This window comes from Coregonus clupeaformis, unplaced genomic scaffold (genome assembly GCF_020615455.1).
Source record: "Coregonus clupeaformis isolate EN_2021a unplaced genomic scaffold, ASM2061545v1 scaf0028, whole genome shotgun sequence".
NCBI classification, from domain to species: Eukaryota; Metazoa; Chordata; class Actinopteri; order Salmoniformes; family Salmonidae; genus Coregonus; species Coregonus clupeaformis.
Genome location: NW_025533483.1, coordinates 1,043,804 through 1,058,603, shown reverse-complemented (window position 1 = coordinate 1,058,603; position 14,800 = coordinate 1,043,804). Strand labels below are relative to the sequence as shown.

Sequence of the window (14,800 nt, the reverse complement as noted above, 5' to 3'; positions counted from 1 at the left end):
CTTATAGGCCCCCAAGAGACTTGCAGCTGTAATTGCTGCAAAAGGTGGCTCTACAAAGTATTGACTTTGGGGGGGGGTGAATAGTTATGCACGCTTAAGTTCTGTTTTTTTGTCTTATTTCCTGTTTAATTCACACACAAATATTTTGCATCTTCAAAGTGGTAGGCATGTTGTGTAAATCAAATGATACAAACCCCACAAAAATCCATTTTAATTCCAGGTTGTAAGGCAACAAAATTGGAAAAATGCTAAGGGAGGTTACTACTTTTGCAAGGCACTGTAGATAGATGGCCCAGCCAGTGCTCTGGCTCAGTGTAGGGGCTCTGGGTTCTGAAAGCTTGAATGTCCCACAGCCTGCCTGCCTGCTCTGACAGAGCTGGGGCGTGAGGTGAAGGGTCGTAGGTCATGTCAGGGCTGTCACCTCTGTACTGAGGTCCTACTGGACCCCCCCAGGTTCTGCTTCCCCTTGTGGTAGTCTCCCCCTGCCTGACCCCCCGGGGCCACCCTACCCTGCCTCGACCTCTGACCTTTAGCCTCTGGCTCTGAGTCACTGAGTTCCAGGTCCGGGCAGTATCCGTCCGTCTCCTGGTAGGGTGGTGATCTGGTACCACCGGGTCCCTGGGGGCCTCCAGGAGCTGGTTTGGCCCAGGGCCGGTCCTTGGCTGATCTGGAGCCTTTACCCCCCTGGGACAGCTTGTCCCCCCGCAGGTCCTCCGTGGTCCGCACCAAGCTGACCGTCGCCTCCTTGAACGACCGGCTGAAGTGCTCCATGGTGGAATCACTGAAGCTGACTGATTGGCTGGCCTTAACCCCTGAACCCTCGCTGGTTTCCTGTTCGCTGGGGGTCTGACAGGAGCTGTCCTTCTGGGTCACGCCCACCATCTTCCCCATCACGCCGTTGGATCTAGGGACGGGCCCCGCCCGCTCTTGGTCCAGTTTGCCATTTCCATTGGAAGAGTGGCCATGTAGGGCGGTGTGGAGCGCCAATGGTTTACCAGTCAGGGGCTTGCCAGTCAGGGGCTTGCCAGTCAGGGGCTTGCCAGTCAGGGGTTTACCAGTCAGGGGTTTACCAGTCAGGGGCTTGCCAGTCAGGGGCTTGCCAGTCAGGGGCTTGCCAGTCGGTTTAATGGTCAGGGCTGAGCCTCTGGCCGTACTGTTGGTCAGTGCTGGTCCAGTGGCGGTACTGACCTCCCTACGTGACTGACCTGAGGTAGACAGACTGCCATTGGAGCGCTCCTCTCTCCTGCCTCGCCCCTGGAGCGGAGGCTTACCCAGCCCCCCTCCCTTCCCCAGCCCCCCTCCTCCCCCACTGCGTTGGTGAACGTTCCCGCTGTTATCCGGACAGAGGGGGCCGTTGCCTGACTTGGAGCCGGTCTTCCCATTACCCAGGGACACTTTGGGCATCTTCAGCTTCAGGGTGATTCTGGGAGGAGGCCGGAACAACATGCTCTCCACCGGGAACAAAACAGGCAGACCTGGAGAGAGACAAACACCAAGAAGGTCAATCAGAATTATGGGTTAGTCCACATCTCCTCCCATATAAACTATTAAAGGGGGGCTAAAGTTCTGATTTGGCCTTGTTTTGCAGCTTGGTCATTAAGAAATGCAGTGGCCATGACTGAAGCCAAACAAGAGTTGTCTTGGGGGGTGGGGTTAATGTCTGTTGAGTGTGTGTTCTCACATGATAAGCATTTGAACATAGACTCTGCCAAAACAGTGCACAGTCACTCACCCTTCTAGATAACATGAAACAGTCTAACCAGGTCTATGCTAGCTAGCCAACTTCTTTCGGCAATTAGCTTCAGCCGGCTGGTGTGCTACCGTGGCAAAGTTGGTTTGACATTGGATAGCCTATCTCTGGGGCTAGTTAGGGACCGTCAATAAATTACACAATGTAAATGGGAAGATATTTTCATGTTGCACATCTTTTAGTTGTCTTATTAAATGCTTTCAATATTTGTAAACTAATTTCTACAATTAATAGTTGGTTTGAGGTTAAGTCATTGAAATTTGGAGCTACTGACAATTTATAATATTGTCCCATTTTGTACATTGTGTAACTTACTGATGGTCCCTAACTAGCCCCATAGGGATATCGAATGTCAAACCAACTTGACCATGGGCATTATGATCAGGTCGCATGCAGCTGTGCTTTGAAATGATTATTACTTGGGAGCTGCCAGCTGTGGGCAGGATTTAAATAAACTCAACCCAAGGAAAACGGTTACGGTGCCCTTCATTCTGTGACCATTTTTTTCCTATCATCTTGCAAATCTCAGTTTTGGAATAAAAAGTATCCTATTTACACTTTTAACACTAGAATAAATGTTTGACTCATATCGATGCCACATAGGCCATTTTCAAAACGAGTTGTTGCTTTTTAGGGACTGTAGCTCTTTAACGTGTTCCTAGTAGAGAGATGACACCCACCGACACACACCACCCCACCCCCACACCCCCCGACACCCCCCACCGACCCCCACCGACACACACCACCCCCCACCGACCACCCCCCCACCGACACTCCCCCGACACACAGTGAGTCCCACTACTCGTTAAGCGCCTCAATTTATCTGATTATCAGCTGTTGTCAAACACACGTCAGTCTGAAAATATGATTCTCTTCCTCAATAGTGTGCAGCGAATTCTAGTAGGTCAAATGCATAAATGAGTATGTCATCCTGGCATTTAAAGCATTGTAATTTCACATATAATTTATATTTTCACATATCCAAAATGCCTATAATTTAGAATGCAAGTACAGATATGGCCACACACACAGTCTCTTACCAGCGGAGACCTCCTGGTTGAGCAGTTTGACGTGGAGGTTGAAGATCTGCTCCTGGGCTTTGCTCTGAGATAGTTTCAGCTTTTCCCTCCGACTCACCATGTAACACAGGTTCCTCACCTGCAGGGGACACAACATGGCCGTCAGGCGAGCTAACAAATACTCACCCTAACCCTAACCCAGCCACCAGGTGAGCTAACAAATACTCACCAACACTCACCCTAACCCAGCCATCAGGTGAGCTAACAGATACTCACTAACACCTAACCTAACCCTAACCCAGCCATCAGGTGAGCTAACAAATACTCACCCTAACCCTAACCCTTACCCAGCCATCAGGTGAGCTAACAAATACTCACAAAGCTCTCACCAACTCTCACCCTAACACCAACTCTCACCCTAACACCAACTCTCACCCTAACACTCACCCTAACACTAACACTAATCCTAACACTCACCCTAACCCTAACTCTCACCCTAACACCAACTCTCACCCTAACACCAACTCTCACCCTAACACCAACTCTCACCCTAACACCAACTCTCACCCTAACACCAACTCTCACCCTAACACCAACTCTCCCCCTAACACCAACTCTCCCCCTAACACCAACTCTCCCCCTAACACCAACTCTCACCCTAACACCAACTCTCACCCTAACACCAACTCTCACCCTAACACCAACTCTCACCCTAACACCAAACTCTCACCCTAACACCAAACTCTCACCCTAACACCAACTCTCACCCTAACACCAACTCTCACCCTAAGACTCCCAGCAATTTGTCTCCATCTGGTGGCTGTTTTAGATACTTTGCGTCTCCACTGGGATGTATGAATTGATTTAGAGGTCAAGCTACAGATTGATTCTATTGGATGGATCCTCTACATTTGACTACTTATGTGTGGATTTAGTTAAAATTGTGTGAAGGAAACAATTCTTCATTTGCCTATTTTAGCTTAAATTTGAGTGAATATCTAAGATATATATATATATATATATATACACAGTGGGGGAAAAAAGTATTTAGTCAGCCACCAATTGTGCAAGTTCTCCCACTTAAAAAGATGAGAGGCCTGTAATTTTCATCATAGGTACACGTCAACTATGACAGACAAAATGAGAAAAAAAATCCAGAAAATCACATTGTAGGATTTTTTATGAATTTATTTGCAAATGGTCAATAACAAAAGTTTCTCAATACTTTGTTATATACCCTTTGTTGGCAATGACACAGGTCAAACGTTTTCTGTAAGTCTTCACAAGGTTTTCACACACTGTTGCTGGTATTTTGGCCCATTCCTCCATGCAGATCTCCTCTAGAGCAGTGATGTTTTGGGTCTGTCGCTTGCAACACAGACTTTCAACTCCCCTCCAAAGATTTTCTATGGGGTTGAGATCTGGAGACTGGCTAGGCCACTCCAGGACCTTGAAATGCTTCTTACAAAGCCACTCCTTCGTTGCCCGGGCGGTGTGTTTGGGATCATTGTCATGCTGAAAGACCCAGCCACGTTTCATCTTCAATGCCCTTGCTGATGGAAGGAGGTTTTCACTCAAAATCTCACGATACATGGCCCCATTCATTCTTTCCTTTACACGGATCAGTCGTCCTGGTCCCTTTGCAGAAAACAGCCCCAAAGCATGATGTTTCCACCCCCATGCTTCACAGTAGGTATGGTGTTCTTTGGATGCAACTCAGCATTCTTTGTCCTCCAAACACGACGAGTTGAGTTTTTACCAAAAAAGTTCTATTTTGGTTTCATCTGACCATATGACATTCTCCCAATCCTCTTCTGGATCATCCAAATGCACTCTAGCAAACTTCAGACGGGCCTGGACATGTACTGGCTTAAGCAGGGGGACACGTCTGGCACTGCAGGATTTGAGTCCCTGGCGGCGTAGTGTGTTACTGATGGTAGGCTTTGTTACTTTGGTCCCAGCTCTCTGCAGGTCATTCACTAGGTCCCCCCGTGTGGTTCTGGGATTTTTTCTCACCGTTCTTGTGATCATTTTGACCCCACGGGGTGAGATCTTGCGTGGAGCCCCAGATCGAGGGAGATTATCAGTGGTCTTGTATGTCTTCCATTTCCTAATAATTGCTCCCACAGTTGATTTCTTCAAACCAAGCTGCTTACCTATTGCAGATTCAGTCTTCCCAGACTGGTGCAGGTCTACAATTTTGTTTCTGGTGTCCTTTGACAGCTCTTTGGTCTTGGCCATAGTGGAGTTTGGAGTGTGACTGTTTGAGGTTGTGGACAGGTGTCTTTTATACTGATAACAAGTTCAAACAGGTGCCATTAATACAGGTAACGAGTGGAGGACAGAGGAGCCTCTTAAAGAAGAAGTTACAGGTCTGTGAGAGCCAGAAATCTTGCTTGTTTGTAGGTGACCAAATACTTATTTTCCACCATAATTTGCAAATAAATTCATTAAAAACCTACAATGTGATTTTCTGGATTTTTTTCTCTCAATTTGTCTGTCATAACGTGTACCTATGATGAAAATTACAGGCATCTCTCATCTTTTTAAGTGGGAGAACTTGCACAATTGGTGGCTGACTAAATACTTTTTTCCCCCACTGTATATACACTGCTCAAAAAAATTAAGGGAACACTAAAATAACACATCCTAGATCCGAATGAATGAAATAATCTTAAATACTTTTTTCTTTACATAGTTGAATGTGCTGACAACACAATCACACAAAAATTATCAATGGAAATCAAATGTATCAACCCATGGAGGTCTGGATTTGGAGTCACCCTCAAAATTTAAGTGGAAAACCACACTACAGGCTGATCCAACTTTGATGTAATGTCCTTAAAACAAGTCAAAATGATGCTCAGTAGTGTGTGTGGCCTCCACGTGCCTGTATGACCTCCCTACAACGCCAGCTCAACACCTACGAATGTCGGGTGTGGAGTCCCCTAACCTAATTCCTCACCTGCAGGGGACAACACGGCGGTCAAATTCTTCCTGTAAGACCCGGGATTCGAACTGGCAAACCCTGGCTACCTGCCACCCCATATAAGCACCCACCTCATATCATAATATCACAGGGCTCAGAGAACTATACTGAACAAAAATAGAAATGCAACAAGCAACAATTTTACTGAGTTACAGTGCATTCGGAAAGTATTCAGACCCCTTCCATATTTTGTTACATTACAGCCTTATTCTGAAATTGATGAAATAAATGTTTTTCCTCATCAACCTACACACAATATCCTATAATGACAAAGCAAAAACATGTTTTAGAAATATTTGCAAATGTCTTAAATATAAAAAACTTAAATATTTCATTTACATAAGTATTCAGACCCTTTACTCAGTACTTTGTTGAAGCACCTTTGGCAGCGATTACAGTCCCGAGTCTTCTTGGGTATGGCGCTACAAGCTTGGCACACCTGTATTTGGGGAGTTTCTGCCATTCTTCTCTGCAGATCCTCTCAAGCTCTGTCAGGTTGGATGGGGTGAGTCGCTGCACAGCTATTTTCAGGTCTCTCCAGAGATGTTTGATAGGGTTCAAGTCTGGGCTCTGGCTGGGCCACTAAAGGACATTCAGAGACTTGTCCCGAAGCCACTCCTGGGTTGTCTTGGCTGTGTGCTTAGGGTCGTTGTCCTGTTGGAAGGTGAACCTTTGCCACAGTCTGAGGTCCTGAGCGCTCTGGAGCAGGTTTTCATCAAGGATCTCTCTGTACTTTGCGCAGTTCATCTTTCCCTCTATCCTGACTAGTTTCCCAGTCCCTGCCGCAAAACAACATACCCACAGCATGATGCTGCCACCACCATGCTTCACCGTAGGGATGGTGCCAGGTTTCCTCCTGACGTGACACTTGGCATTCAGGCCAAAGAGTTCAATCTTGGTTTCATCAGACCAGGGAATCTTGTTTCTCATGGTCAGAGTCCTTTAGGTGCCTTTTGGCAAACTCCAAGCGGGCTGTCATGTGCCTTTTACTGAGGAGTGGCTTCTGTCTGGCCACTCTACCATAAAGGCCTGATTGGTGGAGTGCTGCAGAGATGGTTGTCCTTCTGGAAGGTTCTCCCATCTCCACAGAGGAACTCTGGAACTCTGTCAGATAGACCATTGGGTTCTTGGTCACCTCCCTGACTAAGGCCCTTCTCCCCCGATTGCTCAGTTTGGCCGGGCGGCCAGCTCTAGGAAGAGTCTTGGTGGTTCCAAACTTCTTCCATTTAAGAATAATGGAGGCCACTGTGTTCTTGGGGACCTTCAATGCTGATGACGTTTTTCGGTACCCTTCCCCAGATCTGTGCCTCGACACAATCCTGTCTCGGAGCTCTACAGACAATTCCTTCTACCTCATGGCTTGGTTTTTGCTCTGACATGCACTGTCAACTGTGGGACTTTATATAGACAGGCGTATGCCTTACCAAATCCAATCAATAGAATTTAGTTGTAGAAACATCAAGGATGATCAATGGAAACAGGATGCCCCGGAGCTCAATTTCGAGTCTCATAGCAAAGGGTCTGAATACTTAAGTAAATATCATATTTCCTTTTTAAATTTTTTAAATAAATTTGCACACATTTCTAAAAACCTTTTTTCGCTTAGTCATTATGGGGTATTGAGTGTAGATTGATGAGGACATTTAAAAAAACAAAAAAACAATTTTAGAATAAGGCTGTAACGTAACAAAATGTGGAAAAAGGAAAGGTGTCTGAATACTTCAGAATGCACTGCATATGGAAATCAGTAAATTGAAATAAATTAATTAGGCCCTAATCTATGGATTTCACATGACTGGGCAGGGGTGCAGCCATGGGTGGGCTTGGGAGGGCATAGGCCCACCCACTTGCCAGCCAGGCCCACACACTGGGGAGCCAGGTCCAGCCAATCAGAATGAGTTTTTCCCCCACAAAAGGGCATTATTACAGACTGAAATACTCCTCAGTTTCATCAGCTGTTCGGGTGGCTGGTCTCAGACGATCCCGCAGGTGAAAAAGCTGGATGTGGAGGTCCTGGGGTTGTGAGGCCGGTTGGACGTACTGCCAAATTCTCTAAAACAACGTTGGAGGCGGCTTATGGTAGAGAAATGAACATTCAATTCTCTGGCAACCGCTCTGGTGGACATTCCTGCAGTCAGCATGTTAATTGCACACTCCCTCAAAACTTGAGACATCTGTGGCATTGTGTTGTGTGACAAAACGGCACATTTTAGAGTGGCCTTTTATTGTCCCCAGCACAAGGTGCACCTGTGTAATGATCATGCTGTTTAATCAGCTTCTTGATATGCCACACCTGTCAGGTGGATGGATTATCTTGGCAAAGGAGAAATGCTCACTAACAGGGATGTAAACTAATTCTTCCACAAAATTTGAGAGAAATCAGCTTTTTGTGCGTATGGAACATTTCTGGGATCTTTTATTTCAGCTCACGAAACATGGGACCAACACTTTACATATTGTGTTTATATCTTTGTTCAGTGAAGTATAATTTAAAACGTATATAAAAGTAATGACCATCCGTATGAGTGTGTGGATGCTGTCTTCTAAAAACACAGTACAGCTTTAACAGTGTTTGTAGAGAGAAAGTTGAAGCAACAGTCGATGTACACTGAGTGTACAAAACATTAGGAACACGTTCCTAATATTGAGTTGCACCCCATTTTGCCCTCAGAATAGCACAATTCGTCAGGGCATAGACTCTACAAGTTGTTGAAAGCGTTCCACAGGGATGCTGGCCCATGTTGACTCCAATGCTTCCCACAGTTCTGTCAAGTTGGCTGGATGTCCTTTGGGTGGTGGACCATTCTTGAAACACACAGGAAACTGTTGAGTGTGAAAAACCCAGCAGCGTTGCAGTTCTTGAAACAAATCGTTGTGCCTGGCACCTACTACCATACCCCGTTCAAAGGCACTTAAATATTTTGTCTTGCCAATTCACCCTCTGAATAGCACACATACACAATCCATGTCTCAAGGCTTTGAAAAAAAATCCTTCTTTAACCTTTCTCCTCCCCTTCATTAACACTGATTGAAGTGGATTTAACAAGTGACATCAATAACGGATCACAGCTTTCACCTGGACTCACATGGTCAGTCTATGTCATGGAAAGAACAGGTGTTCCTAATGTTTTGTATACTCAGTGTATATCTATATTAAACATCTAACCAATATAATATAAGTAATACTAACCCTCTCTAAGTCCTGTCGGAGGTGCATGAACATCCTCATTCGTGTGTGGATGCTGTCTTCATGAGGCAACAGCAGCAGGTTCTCCTCCTCACTAGGGGGCAGCAGAGCACGGTTGAAGTTGCTCTTCCTCTTCAGTTTCCAGTACTGGTAGATGAAGTCCAGCAGGGTGCGAGGTAGGCCCAGGTTCAGGGCCAGCTCCTCAGGGTGGATCAGAGTATAAAACCCCTCCTCCAGTTCTAATAACCTCTGGGCCCTCAGGCCCCCCCTCTCTGGGTCTATGGGGGGTTTGGGCCGGGCCGGGCTGTGGGCTGGCTGAGAGGGGCTGAGACCGGGGGCCGGTGGGTCCGAGGAGGCCTGGTTCTTGGGCTTGCTGTGCTTCAGGCAGTAGGACTTGAACTTCACCTCGTCTCCTTCATCCAGGATGGTCTTCATCTCCAGGCTGTGCTCGAAGGCACACGTCACATGGAACGGGATGGTGCAGTTCTTCACGGAGCACTGAGAGGGATGGAGGGAGAACAAGGTATGGGTTCATTAACTCAGGGGTACGGAGCACTGAGTGGGATGGAGGGAGAACAAGGTATGGGTTCATTAACTCAGGGGTACGGAGCACTGAGTGGGATGGAGGGAGAACAAGGTATGGGTTCATTAACTCAGGGGTACGGAGCACTGAGTGGGATGGAGGGAGAACAAGGTATGGGTTCATTAACTCAGGGGTTGTCAAAGTGGGGTCCACGGAGGTCCTGCAGATTTCAATATATATATATATATAAAACATTTTACATTTCATTTTTTAATGAATATTACTAACAAATTAAACTCATTTTGGCCAAGGTATCCATTTAGAGGTTGTAATAAAATGTCATTATTAATCAACAATTTCTGTTCTTAACTCTGGGCCTGAGAGGCTCCCAGGGATATTGGTATCCACAGTACCCCACCAATTATACATGTTTAAACTCAATACTTCTTGTAATACCCCCCAAAAATGTGTCAACATAAATGCACTGTAATTGAAGCTTGAAAACTGCAACGTTCTCTCTGCCTCTTGGCAAAATGTGTAGAATTGCAGGAAATGTGCTTGAAAACTGCTAAATGTTCTCTCCGATGCTAGGAGACGGGCCTTTAAAATGTTCCTTCCAAGGGCCCGAGACTAGGTTGGTATGGCCATGCACTGCCAGTCACAGTCAAACTCCTTACATGCTATTTCTCTCTCACTGCAGTGGGGTCCCTGATTAATTTACTATCACAAAAAGGATCCCTAAAAGTTTGAGATCCCCTGACTTAACACACTTCACTAGCTAATACAAAAGATAAACCACACTACGAGTTACATAACTACGAATGTGAACAACAAACCAAGAATCTACGAATGTGAACAACAAACCAAGAGACTACGAACGTGAACAACAAACCAAGAGACTACGAGAGACTTGGTTCAGACACACAGTCCAACTACCATGCTCACCTGTATGCAGGCTCCAGTCTTCAGTTTACAGAGGCTGCATATGAGAGACCAGCGGGAGGGGGGGATGTGAGACACCTTGGTGATGGGCTCCATCCTCTCTGGACACGCTATGCTCACCTGCAGATACACAGGACCATACTGTTAGATATACAGGACCATGCTGTTAGATACACAGGACCCTCCTGTTAGATATACAGGACCCTACTGTTAGATACACAGGACCCTCCTGTTAGATATACAGGACCATACTGTTAGATACACAGGACCCTCCTGTTAGATATACAGGACCCTCCTGTTAGATATACAGGACCATGCTGTTAGATACACAGGACCCTCCTGTTAGATATACAGGACCCTCCTGTTAGATACACAGGACCCTCCTGTTAGATACACAGGACCATACTGTTAGATACACAGGACCCTCCTGTTAGATATACAGGACCCTCCTGTTAGATATACAGGACCATACTGTTAGATATACAGGACCCTACTGTTAGATATACAGGACCCTACTGTTAGATACACAGGACCATACTGTTAGATATACAGGACCCTCCTGTTAGATATACAGGACCATAATGTTAGATAGACAGGACCCTCCTGTTAGATATACAGGACCCTCCTGTTAGATATACAGGACCCTCCTGTTAGATATACAGGACCATACTGTTAGATATACAGGACCCTACTGTTAGATACACAGGACCATACTGTTAGATATACAGGACCCTCCTGTTAGATATACAGGACCATAATGTTAGATAGACAGGACCCTACTGTTAGATATACAGGACCATACTGTTAGATATACAGGACCCTCCTGTTAGATACACAGGACCCTCCTGTTAGATACACAGGACCCTCCTGTTAGATATACAGGACCCTCCTGTTAGATATACAGGACCCTCCTGTTAGATATACAGGACCCTCCTGTTAGATATACAGGACCCTCCTGTTAGATATACAGGACCCTCCTGTTAGATATACAGGACCCTCCTGTTAGATATACAGGACCATACTGTTAGATATACAGGACCATACTGTTAGATATACAGGACCCTCCTGTTAGATATACAGGACCATACTGTTAGATATACAGGACCATACTGTTAGATATACAGGACCATACTGTTAGATATACAGGACCATACTGTTAGATATACAGGACCATACTGTTAGATATACAGGACCATACTGTTAGATATACAGGACCCTCCTGTTAGATATACAGGACCCTCCTGTTAGATATACAGGACCCTACTGTTAGATACACAGGACCCTCCTGTTAGATATACAGGACCATACTGTTAGATACACAGGACCCTCCTGTTAGATATACAGGACCATACTGTTAGATACACAGGACCCTCCTGTTAGATACACAGGACCATACTGTTAGATATACAGGACCCTCCTGTTAGATACACAGGACCCTCCTGTTAGATACACAGGACCATACTGTTAGATACACAGGACCCTACTGTTAGATACACAGGACCCTCCTGTTAGATATACAGGACCATACTGTTAGATACACAGGACCCTACTGTTAGATACACAGGACCCTCCTGTTAGATACACAGGACCCTCCTGTTAGATACACAGGACCATACTGTTAGATACACAGGACCCTACTGTTAGACAGCTTTACTGTTACCACCACATTCTGACAGACGGGTGAATGCGTAAAAAGGACAAGGGGTTGATTTTTACCTCAGGGATCCACAGGGCACAGCTGACGTGTGCCCACTTGGTGCCCGCCCTCGTAGCCTTCATCGCCCCTCCCTTGATGGGGCACAGCTGACACTGGGGGTCGATTCCCAGAACACATGTCCTGCACAGCCAGTTACCCTCTGGCACCTTCACTATCCCATAGCACGCCTGGGCAGGAGAAGAGAGGTAGACGGTGGGTTAACAGGCATGCAGGGAGAGGAGGAGGAGAGAGACAGTAATTGAGAAACCTAGCCAAACAAAAACAGAGACCCAGAAACCTGAGCCTACACCTTCACTATGGTGAATAACTAAAACAATACAGAAATACACTACGGAAAAAGAAGGAACAGCATGTCAGAAATCAGCTCAATATAATTGAAGAATCCATAGACTCTAAGCACTTCTGGGAAAATTGGAAAACACTAAACAAACAACACGAAGAGTTATCTATCTAAAACGGAGATGTATGGGTAAACCACTTCTCCAATTTTTTGGCTCTATAATAAAGAACAAACAGCAAAAACATATACATGATCAAATACAAATCTTAGAATCAACTATTAAAGACTACCAGAACCCACTGGATTCTCCAATTACATTGAATGAACTACAGGACAACATACAAACCCTCCAACCCAAAAAGGCCTGTGGTGTTGATGGTATCCTCAATGAAATGATAAAATATACAGACCACAAATTCCAATTGGCTATACTTAAACTCTTTAACATCATCCTTAGCTCAGGCATCTTCCCCTATATTTAGAACTAAGGACTGATCACCCCAAGCCACAAAACTGGAGACAAATTTGACCTCAATAACTACAGTGGGATTTGCGTCAACAGCAACCTTGGGAAAATCCTCTGCATTATCATTAACAGCAGACTCGTACATTTCCTCAGTGAAAACAATGTACTGAGCAAATGTCAAATTGGCTTTTTACCAAATTCCCGTACGACAGACCACGTATTCACCCTGCACACCCTAATTGACAAACAAACAAACCAAAACAAAGGCAAAGTCTTCTCATGCTTTGTTGATTTCAAAAAAGCTTTTGACTCAATTTGGCATGAGGGTCTGCTATACAAATTGATGGAAAGTGGTGTTGGGGGAAAAACATAAAATCTATGTACACAAACAACAAGTGTGCGGTTAATATTGGCAAAAAACACATTTCTTTCCACAGGGCCGTGGGGTGAGACAGGGATGCAGCTTAAGCCCCACCCTCTTCAACATATATATCAACGAATTGGCGAGGGCACTAGAACAGTCTGCAGCACCCGTCCTCACCCTACTAGAATCTGAAGTCAAATGTCTTCTGTTTGCTGATGATCTGGTGCTTCTGTCCCCAACCAAGGAGGGCCAACAGCAGCACCTAGATCTTCTGCACAGATTCTGTCGAACCAGGGCCCTGAGAGTAAATCTCAGTAAAGGTTGTTGCCAGGACCACGAATACAAATTCCATCTAGACACCGTTGCCCTAGAGCACACAAAAAACTATACATACCTCGGCCTAAACATCAGCGCCACAGGTAACTTCCACAAAGCTGTGAACGATCTGAGAGACAAGGCAAGAAGGGCCTTCTATGCCATCAAAAGGCACATAAAATTCGACATACCAATTAGGATCTGGCTAAAAATACTTGAATCAGTTAAAAGGAAGCGATTCCCAAACCTTCCATAACAAAGCCATCACCTACAGAGAAATGTACCTGGAGAAGAGTCCCCTAAGCCAGCTGGTTCTGGGGTTCTGTTCACAAACACAAAGACCCACAGAGCCCCAGGACAGCAACACAATTAGACCCAACCAAATCATGAGAAAACAAAAATATAATTATTTCCAATGTGTCAAGTAATTAACAAAAAAAAACAGAGCAAACTAGAATGCTATTTGGCCCTAAACAGAGAGTACACAGTGGCAGAATACCTGACCACTATGACTGACCCAAAATTAAGGAAAGCTTTGACTATGTACAGACTCAGTGAGCATAGCCTTGCTATTGAGAAAGGCCACCGTAGGCAGACCTGGCTCTCAAGAGAAGACAGGCTATGTGCACACTGCCCACAAAATGAGGTGGAAACTGAGCTGCACTTCCTATCCTCCTGCCAAATGTATGACCATATTAGAGACACATATTTCCCTCAGATTACAGAGACCCACAAAGAATTAGAAAACAAACCCAATTTTGATAAAATCCAACATCTATTGGGTGAAATACCACAGTGTGCCATCACAGCAGCAAGATTTGTGACCTGTTGCCACAAGAAAAGGGCAACCAGTGAAGAACAAACACCATTGTAAATACTATTTGCACATCATTACAACACTGTAGAGATTTGAAATGATCTATTATTATGGAACTTTTGTGAGTGTAATATTTACTGTTCATTTTATTGTTTATCTCACTTTTGTTTATTATCTATTTCACTTGCTTTGGCAATGTAGACATATGTTTCCAATGCCAATAAAGCCCTTAAATTGAATTGAATTGACAGTGGGTTAACAGGCAGGGAGAGACAGCAGTGGGTTAACAGGCAGGGAGAGACAGCAGTGGGTTAACAGGCAGGGAGAGACAGCAGTGGGTTAACAGGCAGGGAGAGACAGCAGTGGGTTAACAGGCAGGGAGAGACAGCAGTGGGTTAACAGGCAGGGAGAGACAGCAGTGGGTTAACAGG

At 45.3% G+C, this 14,800-nt stretch overlaps 1 protein-coding gene across 2 annotated transcripts in view; it reads right to left on the bottom strand.

The window, feature by feature from the left end:
- Positions 1-214: 214 nt before the first annotated feature.
- Positions 215-14,800, bottom strand: part of jade3 (jade family PHD finger 3) — a 37,258-nt gene continuing 22,672 nt past the window's right edge. For both annotated transcript variants that reach the window (XM_041889514.2, XM_041889515.2), the window contains 5 exons: positions 12,127-12,294; positions 10,414-10,530; positions 8,949-9,443; positions 2,791-2,908; positions 215-1,475 (listed from right to left, as the gene is read on the bottom strand). In XM_041889514.2, coding sequence (XP_041745448.1) covers positions 418-1,475; positions 2,791-2,908; positions 8,949-9,443; positions 10,414-10,530; positions 12,127-12,294 — 1,956 coding nt within the window. In that variant the 3' untranslated portion in view covers positions 215-417. The remainder of the gene's footprint in view (positions 1,476-2,790; positions 2,909-8,948; positions 9,444-10,413; positions 10,531-12,126; positions 12,295-14,800) is intronic.